At 47.1% G+C, this 19250-nt stretch overlaps 9 protein-coding genes across 13 annotated transcripts; 7 read left to right on the top strand and 2 right to left on the bottom strand.

Moving 5' to 3' along the window:
• The first annotated feature begins 904 nt into the window (after window positions 1–904).
• On the top strand, window positions 905–1624 carry FVEG_11962 (hypothetical protein). The gene has a single exon (XM_018901289.1). The coding sequence runs from the start codon at window positions 1152–1154 to the stop codon at window positions 1560–1562; it is 411 nt and encodes a 136-aa protein (XP_018759750.1). The 5' UTR covers window positions 905–1151; the 3' UTR covers window positions 1563–1624.
• Window positions 1558–5726, bottom strand: FVEG_17139 (hypothetical protein). Of its 2 annotated transcripts, XM_018906409.1 has the most exons (3): window positions 5125–5726; window positions 4866–5074; window positions 1652–4622 (listed from the first exon to the last, which is right to left on the bottom strand). In XM_018906409.1, exons 1-3 carry the CDS (start codon window positions 5279–5281, stop codon window positions 3915–3917), a joined length of 1074 nt encoding a protein of 357 aa, XP_018759748.1. In that variant the 5' UTR covers window positions 5282–5726; the 3' UTR covers window positions 1652–3914. The 2 variants fall into 2 exon arrangements, with proteins under 2 accessions (XP_018759747.1, XP_018759748.1); XM_018906408.1 differs by having other exon boundaries at window positions 1558–5074.
• On the top strand, window positions 2827–3734 carry FVEG_11961 (hypothetical protein). The gene is made up of 2 exons (XM_018901288.1): window positions 2827–3229; window positions 3283–3734. The coding sequence occupies exons 1-2, from the start codon at window positions 2945–2947 to the stop codon at window positions 3523–3525; spliced, it is 528 nt and encodes a 175-aa protein (XP_018759749.1). The 5' UTR covers window positions 2827–2944; the 3' UTR covers window positions 3526–3734.
• A 43-nt stretch (window positions 5727–5769) lies between the features above and the next one.
• On the top strand, window positions 5770–7521 carry FVEG_11960 (hypothetical protein). Its single transcript, XM_018901287.1, has 4 exons — window positions 5770–6112; window positions 6163–6991; window positions 7129–7187; window positions 7258–7521. Exons 2-4 carry the CDS (start codon window positions 6936–6938, stop codon window positions 7500–7502), a joined length of 360 nt encoding a protein of 119 aa, XP_018759746.1. The 5' UTR covers window positions 5770–6112; window positions 6163–6935; the 3' UTR covers window positions 7503–7521.
• A 283-nt stretch (window positions 7522–7804) lies between these two features.
• On the top strand, window positions 7805–8905 carry FVEG_11959 (hypothetical protein). 2 transcript variants are annotated; one of them, XM_018901285.1, is made up of 3 exons: window positions 7805–7923; window positions 8105–8407; window positions 8476–8905. In XM_018901285.1, the coding sequence occupies exons 2-3, from the start codon at window positions 8161–8163 to the stop codon at window positions 8583–8585; spliced, it is 357 nt and encodes a 118-aa protein (XP_018759744.1). In that variant the 5' UTR covers window positions 7805–7923; window positions 8105–8160; the 3' UTR covers window positions 8586–8905. The 2 variants fall into 2 exon arrangements, with proteins under 2 accessions (XP_018759744.1, XP_018759745.1); XM_018901286.1 differs by lacking the exon at window positions 7805–7923 and having other exon boundaries at window positions 8009–8407.
• Window positions 8906–10126: 1221 nt separating this feature from the next.
• FVEG_11958 (hypothetical protein) lies at window positions 10127–13237 on the top strand. 2 transcript variants are annotated; one of them, XM_018901283.1, is made up of 2 exons: window positions 10127–12262; window positions 12313–13237. In XM_018901283.1, the coding sequence occupies exon 1, from the start codon at window positions 10356–10358 to the stop codon at window positions 11670–11672; it is 1317 nt and encodes a 438-aa protein (XP_018759742.1). In that variant the 5' UTR covers window positions 10127–10355; the 3' UTR covers window positions 11673–12262; window positions 12313–13237. The 2 variants fall into 2 exon arrangements, with proteins under 2 accessions (XP_018759742.1, XP_018759743.1); XM_018901284.1 differs by having other exon boundaries at window positions 12371–13237.
• Window positions 13238–13697: 460 nt separating this feature from the next.
• On the top strand, window positions 13698–14799 carry FVEG_11957 (hypothetical protein). The gene has a single exon (XM_018901282.1). It carries the CDS (start codon window positions 13785–13787, stop codon window positions 14715–14717), a length of 933 nt encoding a protein of 310 aa, XP_018759741.1. The 5' UTR covers window positions 13698–13784; the 3' UTR covers window positions 14718–14799.
• FVEG_11956 (sulfite oxidase) lies at window positions 14668–16654 on the bottom strand. Its single transcript, XM_018901281.1, has 2 exons — window positions 16369–16654; window positions 14668–16324 (listed from the first exon to the last, which is right to left on the bottom strand). Exons 1-2 carry the CDS (start codon window positions 16569–16571, stop codon window positions 14845–14847), a joined length of 1683 nt encoding a protein of 560 aa, XP_018759740.1. The 5' UTR covers window positions 16572–16654; the 3' UTR covers window positions 14668–14844.
• Window positions 16655–17076: 422 nt separating this feature from the next.
• Window positions 17077–19139, top strand: FVEG_11955 (catalase). Of its 2 annotated transcripts, none has more exons than XM_018901279.1 (9): window positions 17077–17179; window positions 17230–17263; window positions 17311–17443; window positions 17494–17953; window positions 17999–18286; window positions 18337–18421; window positions 18475–18520; window positions 18566–18918; window positions 18975–19139. In XM_018901279.1, exons 1-9 carry the CDS (start codon window positions 17177–17179, stop codon window positions 19034–19036), a joined length of 1464 nt encoding a protein of 487 aa, XP_018759738.1. In that variant the 5' UTR covers window positions 17077–17176; the 3' UTR covers window positions 19037–19139. The 2 variants fall into 2 exon arrangements, with proteins under 2 accessions (XP_018759738.1, XP_018759739.1); XM_018901280.1 differs by having other exon boundaries at window positions 17149–17179; window positions 17236–17263; window positions 18975–19124.
• Window positions 19140–19250: the final 111 nt, after the last annotated feature.

The raw sequence follows: 19250 nt of genomic DNA on the forward strand, positions 1-19250 counted from the left end.
TGTCTCTCATGTTGATAACAGTAACGTTAACATTGTTCAGCCAATCCACCCACGCCGCATTTACAAATGCACCAGCACACATTCCAAGCACCATATCACCACTGACGCAATAACTTAACCACCACGCCAACAATAACAATGCCCCCAAAGGTAAAAAAGCTCAGTCATCCAAAGCCCCACAATCTCAATCTCACCAATCCCTTATCGCAGCTTGTAGCAATTTCTAAGCCACTAGCGCACGGCGCTTTGTAACTCGGCACTCGGCATCGTAGAGAGTGCGTTAGTAATGGCTGATGGATTCCCTGGGGGCAGGGGTCTTCAGACTCTGAGTGGACGAGCAACTCGGTCGCGTTATTCAATTCCTCCGTCGACCAATGCCTTCAGCCCTAGCAGGCTGAGCAAACTCCTTTTTGGGAATGGTGGGGGATGCAGGTGGTCGGATAGATTACGGATTTTAGTGCGGGAGGATTTTGAGATCGTGAATTTGTGTTGAGGTTGTATGGGTATGACGTATAATTGCACCAATTAGTGTAGTTCGGTTACAGAATTGGATTTGAATGCTTGATAGTTGACGGAGGAATCACATCGTTGTAGTGTTGAATGGAATATTTGTTCACGATTATAAGAAGCGGTCGATTGCCAGGACAAGGGACCATTCTCATCATCACAATTCAATCCAACAACTTCATCACCTCTACGATAGTCTACTACTTCAATCACTTTTAAATAATTTAAAATATTCACCATGAGCTCTGAAAAGTACCTCGCCGGCAAGACTGCCATCGTCACTGGCTCCTCCAAGCTCAACGGTATCGGTGCCGCTACTGCCTTGACTCTAGCCAAGCATGGAGCCAACGTGAGTACCTGCTCTAATATGACTCTTAACTCGACTTACTGACTGTTACTAGATCGTTGTTCACTATGCAACCAGCGCTGAGCCCGCCGAGAAGGTCGTTGCTCAGATCCAAGCACTCGGCGTCCAAGCCATCGCCGCCAAAGCAGATGCATCATCTGAGACTTTCGGCACGGACCTCGTTCGCGCAGCTCTAGACGGTCTCAACACCAAGACTATCGACATCATCATCAACAACGCCGGCATCGCATTTGGACACCCCGATATTGCAGGCATCGAGACCGAGTCTTGGGATAAGATGTTCCACGCCAACGTTCGAGGACCCTTCCTCCTCATTCAGGCAGCACTTCCTCACATGCCTAGCGGAGGACGTATCATCAACATTGGTAGCATTGCTGGAAAGCTGGGTATTACCCCACTGACGGTGTATGGCTCGTCCAAGGCTGCTTTGCATTTCATGTCTACTGCTATGGCCGGCGAGCTTGCTGGCAAGGGAATCACTATCAATGTGGTTTCGCCCGGACCTGTTGCCACTGATATGAGTATGGAAGGCAACCCCATCGGTGCTATATTGAGATCCCGCCAGTCTATTGCTAGGGAGGGTGAGCCCAAGGAGATTGCGGATGTTATCTCGTTCATCGCTAGCCCTGCCTCAAGCTTTATTACCGGGCAGGTTATTCCCGTCGATGGAGGTATCAACATGCCTTAGAAGACTGGAGGGGCTTTCATGATAATACTACATAGCTATTTGCTTTGAGAATAGATATAGGGTTAGACTTTTAACATTTTATACCCTCTTCAACGTGAACATGTCTATGCATTAGGTACATATGCTGCTTGTAATTGTTGTTGATATTTCCATCTACTTCGTAGTGAGCTGGAAATTATCCGGGAGGAATATCTCTTTGTCCGTGAATTTGTTCCAGAAATGAAGCGATATAAATAGATTGATTTACGATAAGAAACCAAACCCGTTATCTTTCAAATCTTATCGGCTTCCAGAATGATAGGCATCCATCCCCACAGTGGAGATTCCGCCTCGTCAGGCATCCCGACTTCATGAAACCTCGTAAATCAACGGCCTCCGACTTATCCATTAACAGAATCAATAAGCGAACCAGGCACAAAAGAAGAAAAGCTTTTCCCGCCAAGAACTTGACAGCGATGAGTCACTTGGTCTTGCCTTTGAGTCCAAGCCATTCGCAGTAATTGAGCTACAGTGCTCAGACCGCATTAGGCAATTGCCGACTCTCAGCCGCAGCGGAATAAGAGCGCGCTCGCTCTGTAGTGCGTGTCAGGTGAGTGGGCCAAATTTCATTTAATTCTTTTTGTTTTACGATCGGCTTTGTGTTAAGGTTGAGTGCCGAGGAAACATGTTCCGATGTTTGGAATGAACTGGCATTCATTCTGCTCCTGAAGCCTGGGGAGCGTGTACCAACAGGCATCCAGAAGGACTGCCACTATGACGATAACACCTTCATGTCGAGAACTTCAAAGAAGCAATGATTGGGTTACATCTCCGTAATGAAAAGGAGCTTCTTATCTCTCCGTCACAAAACAACCAGCGCCCTGAGCTCAAAGGCTTGCAGCACCATGCATTAGCTCCCAACGCTCAATTTCAGACCCAAATTGGTGGCGCCCCTACTAGCCCAACTGCCGAATCAAATGTTTCCAGCCTACCACAGGGCTGAACAACCTCTCCGCATGATTGTTCTCACCGCTGGTCCTGATTGGCCGTCACACGCCCCGTGTCAAAGTTGTAATCTGCCAGACTGGTGATCAGAGCGCCTTGATGCACGCTAACATGATCAGGCATTTTCAGGACTGCAGCCACTTTTGGGCCGTCGTGAAAAAAAGAAGTGATGGTGGGGGAGCTGGTCCCTTAGAATCCGAGAAGGCACAGCAGCCAATCAATACTGGACCGGGGCCCCAGACGTGCCTTGTAAGGGATGGAATGGGAAGTGATAAATACGGGAGGGATGCGCGTTCTGTCTTACATACTCTTGTTCATCACTCCTTCACCATTTCCCATCTTCTACATACCCAAAACATTTCTCGTCACTCTTTCATCTCTACTTTCTTACCACCAAGATGTCTACCCCAGCTCAGAACGCCCATAACAATGGTCCCATTGACCACAACGACCTGAACGAGTGGAAGGACCGCTTCAATGATGTCCTCGCCCGTCCCAGCGAGCATGTCAACTCCAAGTCGCCCGAGTCTTCCCAGCCTTGGCAGAACAGCTTCTTTGGATGCTTTAGCCCCATCGACCTTTGCGCTATCACCTGCTGCGTTCCTTGCGTAACCTTTGGCAAGACTCATCACCGTCTCCGAAAGAACGGTAACCTTCAAGGATACGAGCCCATCAACACCTCTGTATGTTCTTTATACCCCGCCATCTAACCGTTACTAATATCCTCTGTCAACAGTGCCTTCTCTTCTGGGGTTCCACCTGCTTCGGTCTTCACTGGATTCCTCTCGCCCTCCAGCGCGCCAACCTCCGTGAGAAGTACAACCTCCAGGGCAGTTGCCTTGTCGATCTCGCCACTGCATGCTGCTGTGGTTGCTGCGATCTCATCCAGCAGGACAAGGAGGCCGAGTACCGTGAGGCTCACACATCAGCTCCTGCTGAGGGCTACAAGGCCAACGAGGGTATGACTGTTCCCGCCTAAGGGATTACAACCTCGATATTTCAGGCCTGGAAACCACATCATCTTTTCGCGTTCATAAGCGCACCATCGATACCCCATCATGATTGACTAGAGGAATGGTAGCCTGTGCTGGCTATGAGTAATGCGTGGGTCAAGCTTCTCAACGTCATGTAATTAGAATGTTATAAAACAAGAAAACAAGTCCCTCTTCCAGTGAACTTGAATGTGATTTTGACTGTGTTTATGTATGTCATGTGTGACTTCGTCAGTGGCCACGCCAATAAGGTTACTGATTGAGGTATTTATATTAACAGTGGGAAAAAGGGAAACCCCAAGCATGCTTCAATATGTGATTATCCTCAGTGTTGCCAGAGAGCTTGAATGTCATTGGAAGGTGCATCGTTGAAAACTTAGTAAAGTCCAATTCGACCCTTTATCCTTGCAATCACGGGTCTGAAATATAGATCATTAAGCCTGTCTCTAAGATAATGATTGAATCCATAAGTCAAGGCATTCGCAAGTCCTATAAACTGTGTTGGAGCTTGGAGGGCAACGTTGATTGTTTTAGAGTTGGGGTTTCCAGAAGCTTCCATAAGTCGATTGATCAGACCTGGTGCCCAGAGAAGAACATACATAAATGGGTACGCATTAAGCAAGAGCATTCTTTGAATCTCGAGTTCAACTTGGTCGGTACTTGGACGCATGTGGAATTCACTTGCGTTGGTTTGCAGGGCACTGATTTGGCTATGTTGTGATTGCCTTGGCGTATAGACTTCAGCAAATAGGTTGCCAGTAACTTCTGGTCTGGGCAAATCTGCTCCAGATTTTGATGCTGTCGGTCGATGGCGCACGGATGCTCCCTGGGCCTCACTGGGACCAGCTTGTGTTCTTTCTCCAAATTCCAGGTTTATCTCCTTGAATCTGTTCTTCCGAGGTGAAGGAGGCGGCTGGCTTTCTTCGGGAAACATTGCAGGCTTGGTCGCTGTTGTGTTCGGCTGCACAAGTTCAAGGGGATCAAGTTCAAATTCTTCGTGGTCTGTGACCTGAACCCCGTTTCTCCTCGGTTTCCTAACCGGAAGACAGGCAACTTTACGGTTTGCCGGGGTATCCGGTCGTAGCTGACGGGCCTCATCAGCTTTAGAGCCAAATTTTCTTCTTAGATAGACCCAGATATAGATGTAAATAGTGACTGTACTGAATATGACAAAGATACGCCAGCCATGTGCCATAGTATAGCGTAGGTCGTGACGACTCGTGGCTATCCAGCACCAGTTGCCACCCACGGGTTGCATCTCACCCATACATGTTGGTATGATGCTTGTAACGAGAGGAAGGATGCAGATAGAAAGGCAAATGCATACTCTCTTTGTCATAGACACCGCAGGCATATAGATACGCCGCGTTACAGTAAAAAGAGTAACGACAGCGACGGCCAGTATTGAAAGATCAACTCCCTGAGCTGAGAACTGGCCTATGAAGCCATTGACAGTACAAAGTCTTCCAATACTGAGTTCGCCGTTTTTGAGATGCCAGATCCCAGATGTAGAGTTGTTCAAATTGTTTGCAAACTCTGTTAAACAGCTATTAGCCAAGAAAGATAGCAGGGAGGATATTACATACCGAAAAGCATCAGCTCGAGAATAAGCATATGCCGAAAGGTATGGATATGGTGGCGATAAATAGCGAATGAAACAAGCACACTGGTAGTTGCAAAGAATGACATAACACTTCCAGCCAAAGTGACAGACGAGATGGCCCCGTGGATGTCGAACGTCATTCTCGATAAATTTAGCGTATTTGAGGTACTAAACAAGGGACTCTAAAAAGTTCTAATTATTGAAATGGAATAGATTCAGAAAACACGCTAGCTAGCGCGGAAATAACGAATGTACTAAGGCACTTGCGCAACCTTTTTAAATCTTCTTCAACAATTCTTTAAACTCCGAGCTTCTGATTGATTTGCCGTCTTGTCGGTCCGACAATGAGGTGTTTGTTTCAGCGTGGAAGAGGCCGAGTGTCCCGCCCCCTGCCTGACAAGGGACGCGGTTGGGTTCCTAGCATTTGCATGGCTCGATGAAATTAGGTCAGTTCACTTGCAGCCTTGGCATCAAGTGAGATGATATCATGTGCGAAAGACTGTGTGTTGTTATGCCGGGTACGAGTTGCCAGAAGGATCGACATCCAGGTTTCTTGGCAGAGACGCTGTCGATTTTCAAGTACCGAGAACGGTAGATAGAGGGTGGATAACGAGAGCAATGCCGGGGTAATGTACCGACTAGTGGGCTCGAGACATTTCGGCATGCAATGCTAGTACTGAAGCTTTCTTGTCCTTCGCTATATGTCGTGCTGGACATGCTGCATGCGCCTACAACTTTAATAGAGATAGCTGCAATAAGAAGGCCATAGGAGAGCGCCTCGTTTGTCCAACCGGTTGACTTGTTAAAGAATATCCTTTATGTGTGTCGGTAAGACGTCATAAACTTTAAGTATCAATCAATGGCCCAGCCAGACAGCGTACCACTTAGGAGGGGCCAGCAAACATCCCAGTGAGGCAATGTTCCTTTTGTTGGGATACGACAGAAAGCGTGAAGATTGTTAGTGGTTTGATGTAAGTCTGACTTTTGATAACAATATATGCCTAGACTGAACACAGCAAAGCTTGAATGAAACCACAGTGCCATTCGTAAACATGACTTTTAAGAGGAGGGGATTCTATGCTAATGTTGTGTAATTAAACCCGAGACCGTTGCTTACCCCTAACGATTCCGTGGACTGTGAGCGATCACTAAGCTGTACCTTTACGCGCAAGCTCTGCAACATGCGTGTACCATCCTCTAACGGGCATTTTGTTTGGCCAACAAACATGACTTTTGTCAGTGGTTCAAACATGATTACAAAGTCCGGATTCTGACTAGAATACATGCCTAAAAATGAACGCAGCAAGGCTCGAGCCCAGTCCTGGTCGCTTTATTCTTCCTAATACTAAACCTCATCTTCACTGTCCCAATCCCGAAACTCAAGGCGACTGTCTGTATCCAGCCCTTGAAGATAAGCTTTCGCCCGACACAAATGATGTACCGAGGTACTGAAACTGACACCATCCGCTTCAAATGCCTGACTGAGGTTTCCTCTGCCGCCTGGTCTGCAGACAACCTTCAGAAGCGGGAACTTGTCACTCTTCACTGCTGGGAGCCCATGTAAAGCTTTACTCACAAACGTCCAATATTGTGATAAATTTCAAGTGAAACGATGGAGCGAGGGAGGAATTCCACAAGTATCTCCGCATCAGCTGGTGACATAGCCGCATTGATTGGTATTCCTAACGTCGGGGGGGAAGGGTTGGGAAATAATAGAAGAATGCTGATCCAGAGATGTTTTAGTGCCGTGAAGTCCCTCATATTAACTCCTGGCCCAACTCTTCTGATATCGCGATGTCTAGCACTGAGATCCAGGTGGAATACCTGAAGGGTGCTCTTATAACGCTGGAGTGAGTCAATCACATCAGACAATTGGAAGATCATATCATCTGGAGTCCGCTACGAGTATGACTTAATACTATGATGAGTATGGTAAATGAGCTATCTCCTTGATCCGTATATTAGATCGCACAGTCATCAATTCCAGGAACAAAATACTCTGCTACGAGCAGTTGGGATGGCCTTTTCAGGCCGGAGAGCAGCATAGTATGTCGTTGGGATATGTCCATTGCCCAACAATCAAATACCGAAATTCAATACTTTGATATTCAAGCAGGCTATCTGAATCTCGAAAATCATAACAACGGCTACCCCGTCGCATTAGACGCCGATCTTCCTATCGCCATCTCGATCGATAATGTACTCGGATATCTCCACTGTTGGCTCGGCATTCATCCAAGAATTATTGTGCGCCCAAGAGCCGGTGGACAGACTGGTACAAACTCGCTATGTTCTCCGTGGGAATATAAGCTCTCAGCCACAAGTCTCAACTGCAAAATACCCATGTGGCTCACAACTTAGACATTATACTGCAATCCCTCAATCGTAACACTACAAAGTATATTAAATCACTTTCTCAATACGAAAGAGCCAGCCGAATTAATCAAATACTGATAAATAGAGCGCGCAGTACGAAAGTACTGGTCAACAAGAACAACATTAACCCCAATATTATCTATATCTATCTTTAGCCCTCGTCCTAACTCATTGATTCTTGGGGGCAGTTCGGTATGATACATCGCTTTGATCGCCGTCTATACGAGGACAGTGATTGACTAAAAGCATTTTGATGTCATGAAATGCTAAATTTAAATCCCCACTGTCAGCTGCCTTGAGATTACTGGTGAGACAGGAACTGTTCTTCTGGTAAGACGGCTAAGACGGCTCGATACATGCAATGATCGACACATCTATACGACACTAACGTCGGATATTGCTGAAGGTAAGAAACACTTGAATTATGTCTAAGTCTGTTAGAGAATTGAAGTACTCCGTAGCTGACATTGCAGATCTATTTGGTCTGGTTACTAATATTGACTCTTCTCGCTGACCTCAGATCCCCTCATAAAAGCATAAATACCGCGTGAAATCCATCCTTCATCTTTACTAATTCTTACTATCAGATATCATTCGATTTATCACTCGCCCTATTGCACTGAACCTTCAAACACCAGCAATCATGCAGTCCTCTATCCTTCCCCTGGCTTCTGCTATGGTCCTCATCTCACAGGCCATTGCAGGAGCGATTTCTCCTCGCGAAGCATCTCTCGCTCATTTTCAGATATTCGGCGACGATAACTGCACTACTGCCGAAAGCATGGGTGAATTCAATCTTTATTCTGAGGATACCGACAAATGTCACACATTTCCCACTGACAAGGCTGTCAACTCTGTTTACATTTCTTATATCGGCGATGAATGTGCAGGTATGTGCTTCACGTTTGTTTCTATCTGATCATAAAGACTAATTAGTGCTTCGTTGGCGGTATGGCAGTCGGACTGTACACAGGTACAACCTGCTCAACTGGCTCTGACAATATAGGTCCAAACTTTTGCTACGGTCGTTTTATTACCTATGGAAGCTACAATATTGTTTGCGCTTAATTGTAGATACCTTAGGAACTGTTAGATTGCCTCAGGCTACACCAATGGATATGGTTTATCTTGTTCGATTTCGGTCGAAGCAATTACTGCCCGGCGACAAGTCGCTGCGGAGCGATAGCTGCAGGCTTGTTTGTATTACGCCGAATGTATTGCTTATTCTATAGCTCAGTAGGTAGCTAGATTAAGCTAACGGAATTGCTGCTCTTCATATGGCAAATTCTCGACAAAACATAGATTAGCAGGGCCGTTTCTGGGTCTTATAAACTACAACATGGGGGTAAACTGCAGACAAATATATAATTGAATACTTTTGCCCTCCATATTTTTAAGGCTTCTTAAGTGTTAACTGGAATGCAAGAAATTAACATTTCTCTATAATGCCCTTGGATATTTCTATCTCAAGATAAATAACTATTGCCGACCACTACATCAGCGATCCATTCATTCTCGTCATTGCTATGTGGATAACCTTTAAACATAAAAAAACTCGCGTATTAGTGGGATAAAGATAAGGATCAATGACCTCTCCGATTTTATCCGCTGTGCAAGGGGAGCTTGACTCGTTCATTGATTGCATTGATCAGTGCACGCAAAGATAACGTCCACAAACGCGTGCAATTTTCGCACGTGGAATGACGATTAGCAAGATATCAACGTCTGCCAACAAGGGCCCTTGTGCATTTTAAGGGGCGAGAAGAATTTTCACATCAAAGCAACGCAAGTGAAACCTTCCGAATGATAGCAGAAACGCAGCTGAATGATCAGCCTGGGTTCCATCGCTGATTAGATCGAAGAAATGCTTAATGGAACTCCACTGCATCCTTGGCATTGGGCTGATATCGTCAGAAAACCTTTTATCTCTATACATGAAAGGGGAGAGCAATGGTGTAATTGGGCGTTTGAGGCTCAAAATGGTCCCGATGGCGCCCGGCAACCAATTTTAACCCTTGGGTTGGGTTTGTTTTAATCCTTGGCCGTTGGGCGGCGAAACGGAATGACCGCCGAGCTTCGGTCAGAAGCACTCCACTATGAACGTTGACCGTGGTGAGACTGACAGCGTCGCTCGCAACGTTATCTCAGTAGCATTTTGCATGGTCAGACAAGTAGGCCATGCCTCGTATTGTATATCAGGAAGTATTGACACTTGTTCATGATTATGGACTCATAAGAGGCCTCACCAGCATTCTTATCAGTACAGTCCAGACCAAGTGGCGAGCAAAACCTGCTTGACAACCAACAAACACCTTGAGGCTCGGCCTTATCTCACCCCTAGCCCAAACTAAAAGTATGACACCGACCATTTGGAACTTGGAACCGGCGCCGGCGCACCGGGCCAGAATCCGCGTAGCCTCAGCGTCACGTTAATGGGCAGCCCATCCATGCCATTAGAGCCCGGCCGCTAAAAATACAGTGGGTAACCCCTGGAATGAGCCTCAATGCCACGGCAGTTCCAGCGCCATGACCCACTGTTATACAGGGTTTAGAATCTTCCATCACGGTCTCATCACGAGATTCTGGTCCATGTCATGATTCGCAATCTTCGTAATGGTGCCCCTTTAGGCGAGGACCACAATGTGCCGACTAGTAGCGCTTTGCAGAAATGGCACCTCCATGGACTTTTATCTTTTGTTAGGGTCTATAAATACTGCACCGCGCTACTTTCATTTCTGAATTGCTTCATCAGAGCATCCCCCAATGATTCACCATCACCATTCGCTACGGCTTAATTAAAGCATTTCACTACACTATCGTTTACAACACCAACGCAAAATGGATCGCCTTCGAGATCTGGAAGTCCCTTGGACGGACTCAAATACCCCCACGCGCCGAAATTCGGTTGATTTATCTATTCCTTCGCCACCGGCTGAACACGACCCCAAGGCATTTCTTAATCACCATACAGCGAAATCGGCACCGAAAACTGATCCCTCACAACTTGAGAAGGGCAGTCAAGATGACAGTATCAACGAGGAGCCTACACAACAACAATTGTCCCTCAGACAGCGCTTGCATCATTTTACTTGGGCTTGGTTTACACTACCCATGAGTGCAGGCGGTTTGGCTCTATTAATTCACGTACAACCTCATCAATTCCCTGGTTTGAGAATCATCGGTACTGTGCTTTATAGCATAAACCTTCTCATTTTTACACTCTGCTGTATTGGCATGATATGTCGCTTCTTGTTCAACCCCGGCGACTTGACAAAATCTGTCACGCATCATCGAGAGGCATTCCTCTTCCCAACTTTCTTCCTGGCTATTGCTTCGCTCATCACCAGCACCCAGCGATATGCCATTCCAAAAGATGATCCCTCATATGTTTGGGCAACTGAGACCATCTTTTGGATCTATGTCGTTGTCACATTCATCTTAGCTGTCTGGCAGTACTCGTACCTCTTTGCAGGACACAGCTTCAACCTGCAAACAATGATGCCAGGTTGGTTGCTACCTATCTTCCCAGTCATGTTGGCTGGTACCGTCGCGACTGTCATCTTGGAAACGCAGAGCCATCTCAACCCACTTCCCATCATCTTCGCTGGCCTGACGTGTCAAGGCCTGGGCTTCTGTGTCTCCATGATGATGTACGCTCACATGATCGGTCGACTCATGCAATCTGGTCTTCCCAATCGAGAACACCGAACCGGCCTCTTCATGAATGTCGGCCCGCCAGCCTTTACAGCCTTGGCCCTTATCGGCATGGCCAACGCACTCCCCAAGACCATCTCTGGAGCTGACAACCTTGCTCTCAACATCGACACCGTCCGCACAGTAGCTCTACTCTGCGCAGTATTCCTCTGGGCACTGAGCATGTGGTGGTTCCTTATCGCTGTCGTCGCAGTGGTCTCATCCCCACCCAAGTTCTTCCATCTTGGCTGGTGGCCGATGGTCTTCCCAAACACTGGCTTCACGCTTGCTACCATCTCCATTGGTAACGAGTTCAAGTGCGAAGGTATTCTCTGGGCTGCGAGCGGCATGACTATTATTCTTGTCATCACATTTTTAATCATATTCTCATTTAACATGAGAGCTGTTTTTGTACGAGATATCATGTATCCTGGAAAGGACGAGGATGCAGATGATCACTAGACATTATTTAGAGCTGGGAGTAATGGTTTGGATTGGTTTGTTTTATTAGAGATACCACGGGATACAGGTTTAGACAAAAGGACACAAAAGAGATCAAGAGTAACAGCGCTCATAGATAGGATCCCACAGGACTTAGAATAATCATCATCAATTGTCATTCTCAAACACGTCTTCCAACTTGGTGTAAACACCAACTTCGGTTCCCACCGGGCCAGAAGGTTCGATGTCAAAATCGTGCATCGACAGCAGGGAACAAGGATTGGGCTAGTAAAGAATTTTCCTTTATCGGACGAGATTTTACGATCCCTGGATCGTAATCGCAGGGATTTGCACGGTCTTACGCTTCTGTGAAACAGGGCCGATGAGCTCCGCTTTTTTCTAAATGCGTCGATCCGATTCTCGGCGAGACTCGCTTCGGCAAAAGTGTCATTTTCGCCGATATTCCTTCGATGCTGTAAATAGCAACCTATGCTCGACTTGTTGATTTTGGATATCATTAACTTGCAGAGAAATACTCAGTAAAATGGGATATATATATATGATGGCAGAGTTCGTAATGACAGTCAACTCTTTTGCTTCTACTTCGTCCTGTAAGTTGGTTGAGCACAGGGCTTGTCCCGGCTTGCTGATGGCATATCAGCGATATCGCATCAATGGCTTGGGGAGTGACTCGATATAGAAGCTGACTCGTCCGGTAGATAAGTAATCGCATGATGAACAGGTATCTAAGCACGCGATTTAGCTATTAGTGGCCAGGGAATTACAAACTGAAGCCCGGACTTTACATTTTACATTTCGAGTCGGAGAGAACTAGAACAGGGTGTTGTCTCATTCAAGTTGCTCATATCCTTTTCTTTGTAGTTTGGAAAAAGGAAGGTGACCAGAATCATGCATTCTCTCGTAGCATGTAGTAAGTAGATCTTCGGATTGCACCCCGAGCAAAGAATAAACGGATATGGATATGGTCTGCACAACTGGCTACTTCATCAGGGTCCTTGAAACACTCATTTATTGGTTACATTAGCATCGATGTGAATGAAGCAGCACCAATCTTAGAAGCCACCTACTCGCACTAGTTGCCAATAGGGGCCGGCGCAGAGTCTTCCATTCCGGTCAACTGCAGTGGCTAACACATTCAGACCACAACTTGGACATAGTATTACGATCCCTGAATAATTTCTGTATAGAAGACGAAATATGGAGCTCGCGTTACATGACTCAACTATGATTTACAGAAGCGCAGTTGTCAGTCGGGAGCCATTACTAGTGTCCTATATTGGAGCAGAGCACCGAGAAAGCTACTGATCCGCTAGACTCTTGTCTTTCAGGCCCGTTATAATTTTGGTAGAATGATGAGATTTCTCACTTTCCATGGAAGAATGATCCTTCTAAGTTCTCCTGCAGGTAAGTAGATTGGATCTACTCATGTACCTTGCATTAGTCAACTTTGGATGTTCTGTATATCACGAAATGCCTAGCTGCTTCCATATATGTGCGTGAACTAATGGATAGAAGTAAAATGATCTCAAGACGTATTATTAGCTTGTATGTTCTGGGGGCAAATATCTTTCCTCTCAGATATCCTCCAACGCCCGTGGACTGAGAACAGACTGCGAAGGTCCGGCAAACTGAACATGAGTCACTCGGCTACAGAGAACTTCAGGAAGCGTATTGCGGATAAAAGATGCAACCTCATTGGAAATTACTTGGTAAGTGTCAGCGTATATGTTCTCTATTATAAAGGACTTTGGGTGAATCACAGAATTCGAGATAAAGGGCCCAAGGTCGCTTAGCCTAATTAGGTATGCATTTCGACGACAGCCTCTTTAATGCTCCATTTTTAGTCCAAACCAGCCACTCGTCATAACAGTTGGAAAGCTGATTTTGCTGACTTTGCATTTGCTGATACGTTATTGGATGCTGAGATTCTGGCACGCGTAAGCACGGCGCATTTGAGCCGACTCTTCGGATACGGCATCTATATAATTGACCGTACGGACTAGGACTAAGTAATTCACCTTTTGGTATATAAACTTAAGAAAGATCTTTGCATAAAACTGCTTAATCTTGACATCAATATTTTTTAATCATCTCTGAACTCGTCCTATTATCATGAGCCAGGCGCAACAGCCATCAGACCCGACATTCCGGGCATATAGCGCTCAGCAAGGCGCCACTTATGCCGAACATCGTCGAAACTATAATCCCAAGCTATACGATGCAATTATAGACTTCCATAAAGAAGGGTCTGGCCGTTTTGATACCCTGATTGATGTCGGCTGCGGACCAGGAACAGCCACTCGTAGCCTTGCCCCTCACTTCAAGACTGCATATGGCCTTGACCCCTCAGAGGGAATGATAAGCACTGCGCGCTCCATCACTACGCTCGAAAACGTCAAGTTCGAAGTCTCTTCAGCTGAATCTCTGGGATCTGAACTTGCCAACCCAATTCCCAATGGCAGTATCGATGTGATCACTGGAGCCACTTGCGCCCATTGGTTTGACATGCCGCAATTTTGGGAGCAAGCTGCCAAGACCCTCAAGCCTGGAGGTACTGTGGCTCTGTGGACAGCTGCTGGTGTTCAAGTCGATCCGTCAATGCCCGCTCATAAAGCTGTGCAGGAGGTTATTGATGACCTTGATAACTTGATTGAAGACTATATGCTGCCCGGCAACCTCATGGTCCGTGATCTTTACCGTGGTCTACCCTTGCCTTGGACTCTTGATCCTCCTCTTTCGGTCTTTGACCAAGAGTCATTTATCCGCAAAGAATGGTGTACTGGTCCAGCCTCTGAGACAATGTTCTTTGAGCACTCGCCGCCAGTCAACTTGGTTATGTTGGAGATGGTTCTTGGCACCGCTAGTCCTGTTACCAGATGGAGAGAAGCCCATCCTGAAGCTGTCGGAACGGAGAATGACGTTGTTCGTCAGATCAGAAGAAGGATTGAGAAGATTCTCAACGATGCAGGCGTGGAGAAGGGCAAGGAGATGCTTACGGGCGATATGACTGGTGTATTGCTGCTTGTTAGGAAGAAGAGTGACTAGGTGTTTTTAAGACATGGTTCAACTACTGAATGAGAAGCTTTGACAAGCATTACAATCAATTGACCTAACTCTCAAACTGACATTCCTGTTCGTGCAATCTTTATGACTTATTATATCCTTCGTCCTTTCACTCATCGTACGCGTCCCGGGGATCATGCTCCTTCCAGAACTTATCGTAATCATCCCAACTCTGAGAAGGGAAAGCCAATGGAACAGTGATCGGGCCAAATGGTATACCCTTCTTCTCAAACTCGTCCAAACGGGCCTTAGTTCTCTCCTTCGTCTTGTTAACGCTATAAACAGAAATCCTATGACACGAACTAGTGACGTGAAGACCCCAGTTCCAAGCGGTTCGGACATCAGGCGGCTGAGTGTTGAGAGAGTTGTCCCAGCAGCGACAGACAATCTCAACCCAGCCCTCGACGTCACATGGCAACTCAAACTCCCAGGTACGCCAAGTCCACTTACGCTTCTTGGAAAGTTTCTCAAGTGGAACGGTATACCAGTTGAAGCCACCATCGTTGGAGAGTTCAACTCTCTCGGGCCAACGTCCGCCACCAGAGTAAGCCCAGCCCTTGCACCGAATGGTACCGTTGTGGATGACAACTTGCTTTGTCCAGGGTGACATAATGGCAGAACTGACAGGCATCTCCTGGATCTGGATACCATCTGTGAGCTTAAAGTTGTGCTTGCCGACTTGCTGAGGAAAGTATAGGTATTCCTGGCTTTGGACAGGTGCTCGTGACGGCTCCTTGATAGCCTTGATGCGGTACAGCCACTTGACACTGCGTGCGCCGATGTAGCCAAACACCACGATCCGAAGAGGATATCCGTGGATCTTGGGAAGTTCCTCACCGTTCATCTCCCAGGCTAGCATAACTTCATTGGCTTTGACCTTGGACCAAGGAACACTGACGAGATAATTCATCGTTTTGTCGTCCTTGAAGTAGGTATCAGCACCGTAGAACTCCAAGTGCTTAGCGCCATCGACCAAGCCACCACAAGCCTTGATAACCTTCTTGAGGCTGATACCAACGTAGTTGGCAGTGCCGATTGCTCCTTCAGCCCAAGGTGCCTGGGGGACTTCATCACCTTGACCAGGGTATTTGAGGATCTGCTCAATACGACGAGTTCCAGAGCATTGGATTGTGACATTCTTTGACATGCGAGGGAACTTCGACTCGTCCATGAGGTCATCCAAAGTGAAGGACTTGGGGTTTGCAACGAGACCATCCATGAGGAAGCTGAAGTCTTCCTTATTGATGATCGGAATTCCACCGTGGTTTCTCACAAAGTGAAGGGAATTGGGGGTAAACTCCTTGTCGGTCACCAAGCGTTTTGGTGGCTCGCCATTGTAAGGGAATTGCAAGAGATGCAGCATGTCAGGGTGTTTTTCTTTGAGGACAATAGCCCATGAATCATCAGGCACGCTGGTGAGTTCACCTCCAATGGCATGATGCCACATCTTCCAATGTGTACCAGGGAGAACAGGGTTGGTTCCCGGGATAGGACCAAGTTGAAACTCAGGGTTGGGGGGGAACGTCTGTGACGTCAGGATCTTGTGCGCAGCAGCTTTCTTGTCAGGATAATTCTCCCACTCAACGAAGCTTCACTGGTCAGCTTGGCATGATACACTTGAGAAGAGTCTTACCCAATCCATCCCTTGCGTTCACGAGTAAAGAGCTTCTCACGGTCACCGACCGACTTGATGGCTTCTTCATCTTTGGTGAGATCCCCAAAGACCTGAGGATCCAGAGCTATGGTCTCTGGTCCGGTCTGGTCCAGTACAGGTAGGACCGCGCCGGAGAGACCTTGCTCGATCTTCCATTCATCAGGACGATTGGTAGTCTTCATGATTGAAATGTAACGGTAAAATTAGTATTGGGTGTAACTTAGCAAAAGAGGGGAAAACGGCGGGCTCTGGGTTTAAATTAACCTACGTTCTACGAGGGCAGAGGGTTCAACATGCGGGCGTCTTACAAGGTTGTAACCCTACGATCTGCTCAAAACCATCTAGATCGAGTAAGACTACCAGACCAATGACGAAGCAGACAGCAGTATACCCTAAAACAGCCACGACCTGAAATCATTGGCTCGATAAGCCGCTCCATGCAGGTGAGGCATTGAGTTTAAGCCGTAGGGCCGATTTACCCTCATTTCCCAGAGCGGTGACACTATTTTCTAATGCTGTTGTGGTGAATGGTTGGTGCTTACGCTGCGAAGGTGGGGTCGTTATCAAGAGCTGACAGACTCGGGATGCATCTGAAATCATCATGACAAAGTGGCTGCTGTACGAATGCGGGGTCAACTCAATTCAGTGGCATCCGAGCTTTCCGTGTAAGATCCAGGATGGGCGTGATGGAGGACGAAAGGGATAAGATGAGCTGTGCTGCGTCTGTGAGGACAATGTTTGCTTGTAGTATAATCAATTCCAACGTCAAGATATCATCAAATTAGCCATGGCAAGTATCAAATCCAACTTGTTATCGTTGTTGAAGGCTTACAATATCAGTCTCAGAACAATCCCATCTCGACTCTTGCCAATGGTACACCCAATCCAATTCGTCCCAGTCGTGTGCCTGACAATATCTAGGGCAACCGAGCGAAAATCCGGGATCGGTCCAACAAGTTCGCTATGGAAAAAGCAATGGTGGCCTCATTGTCTTGAGCGACACGCAAACCATTGAAGTACTCGCTCACTTTGCTCGTGAACGCATTCCAGAGAGGTACTGATAAATCTAACCAATCTTGGGACTTCCGCTGACAACAGATCTAGGAGCGTACATGCAAAGGCCGCTGGAGCCTTTGGCGAATTCGAAGTCCTCGAAGACATCTCCCATCTCACTGACGCCGACTTCCTCACGGGCATCGGCAAAAAGACGAAGCTACTTACACGAATCTCGACTGTTGGTGGTGAAAAAGGATCCAGCGATACCGTCCGTGATGTGCGCGGCTGGGCAACCAAATTCTACACCGAAGAGGGTATCCAGGACTTTGTCTTCAACGACCTGCCCGTGTTCTTCATCCGTGACCCAATCAAATTTCCATCCATGAACCGCAGTCACAAGAGGCATCCCCAGACCAATGTTCCGGACAACACCATGTTTTGGGACTTTCACCTGAACAACCCAGAGGGTATCCATGCTCTGATGCACCTCTTTGGACAGCGTGGTATTCCTGCGTCGCTGAAAAACATCAACGGCTTTAGTGTTCATACCTATACCCTCAATAAGGCGGTAGGTCAATCACAAGGCTGATAAAGTCAAGCTGACGCTCTCTAGGATGGTAGCTATGTCTACGTCAAATGGCACTTTCGCCCACACGACGGAATCAAGACAATGGATGCAGACACAGCTCAGCGACTAGCAGGCTCCGAGCCTGACTACCACGTTAAAGATCTCTTCAAAGCCATCGAGAAAGGTGATTTCCCGTCTTGGGGTGTTTACATCCAGGTTATGCAACCTGATGAAGTTGAGGATGCGCCGATCGATATTTTCGATGACACATATACTTGGCCTTTTGAGAAGTATCCTCTCAGGCTTGTTGGTAAAATCACTCTTAACAAGAATGTGAGTTCTCGTGATGTTTGAGGTTCTCGGGTACTGACGTGTTGCCGCAGCTCAACAATTACTTCCAAGACTTGGAACAGGCCTGCTTCTCACCTTCCAACATGGTTCCTGGTATTGGACCATCAGCGGATCCCGGTATATACCTTAGACCCCTCCACGGTGACATCCAGAGACTAACTGGAGAAAAGTACTGCAAGCAAGAATGTTTAGCTACCCAGATGCTCATCGCTACCGGTAATTCTACCCACCAACTCACTCACCGTATCTAATAATTCCCAGAGTCGGGCCCAATTACTTCCAACTCCCATGCAACAAACCCATCAACAAAGTCTACGCCCCATATGTCCGCGACGGCCCAGGCACCATCAACGGTAACTACGGAGGCGACCCAGACTACGTCGGCTCAGAGCTTCGCCCCGTGAGTATGAGCAAGCGAGTCCAAGTGCCTACTCACGAGAATTGGTCTGGCCATGTCACCGCTTTCGCAACGTCAATCACGGATAAGGACTTTGAGCAGCCTAGAGCGCTGTGGAAGATTATTTGCAAAGAGCCAAACGGCAAGGAACAGTTTTTGCATAATATCCTTCCGACGTTGGGTGATATCCCTGATCATATGAAGGACCAGGTGATTGGTGAGTTTTATAGAGCTATAAAAATGTTAATCTGCAGTTTGCTGACTTGGTCGCAGAGTATTTCGGGCGCGTTGATGGGGATCTCAAGGCTTGTCTAAAAGAGGGCCTTGGCAAGTGAGATTGATGGATCCTGTTCTACGGCCATACCTTAGTGCTAGAGTCATTAATTCCACCTAAATTGACACGAGTCTCTTTCGTAGTTACTGGGTCTCCGCCTGAACAAACTTTTCTCGGCGCGTAAATCGTTTCAGGGCATCAGGGACCAGGGGTGCTAGAAGCCCCCACTAGCAAGGCAGTGCTGATCACTGTAAAGTGGACTCAGCCTGTTTCAC

The sequence above is a fragment of the Fusarium verticillioides genome, chromosome 4, assembly GCF_000149555.1.
Source record: "Fusarium verticillioides 7600 chromosome 4, whole genome shotgun sequence".
Classification (NCBI taxonomy): Eukaryota; Fungi; Ascomycota; class Sordariomycetes; order Hypocreales; family Nectriaceae; genus Fusarium; species Fusarium verticillioides.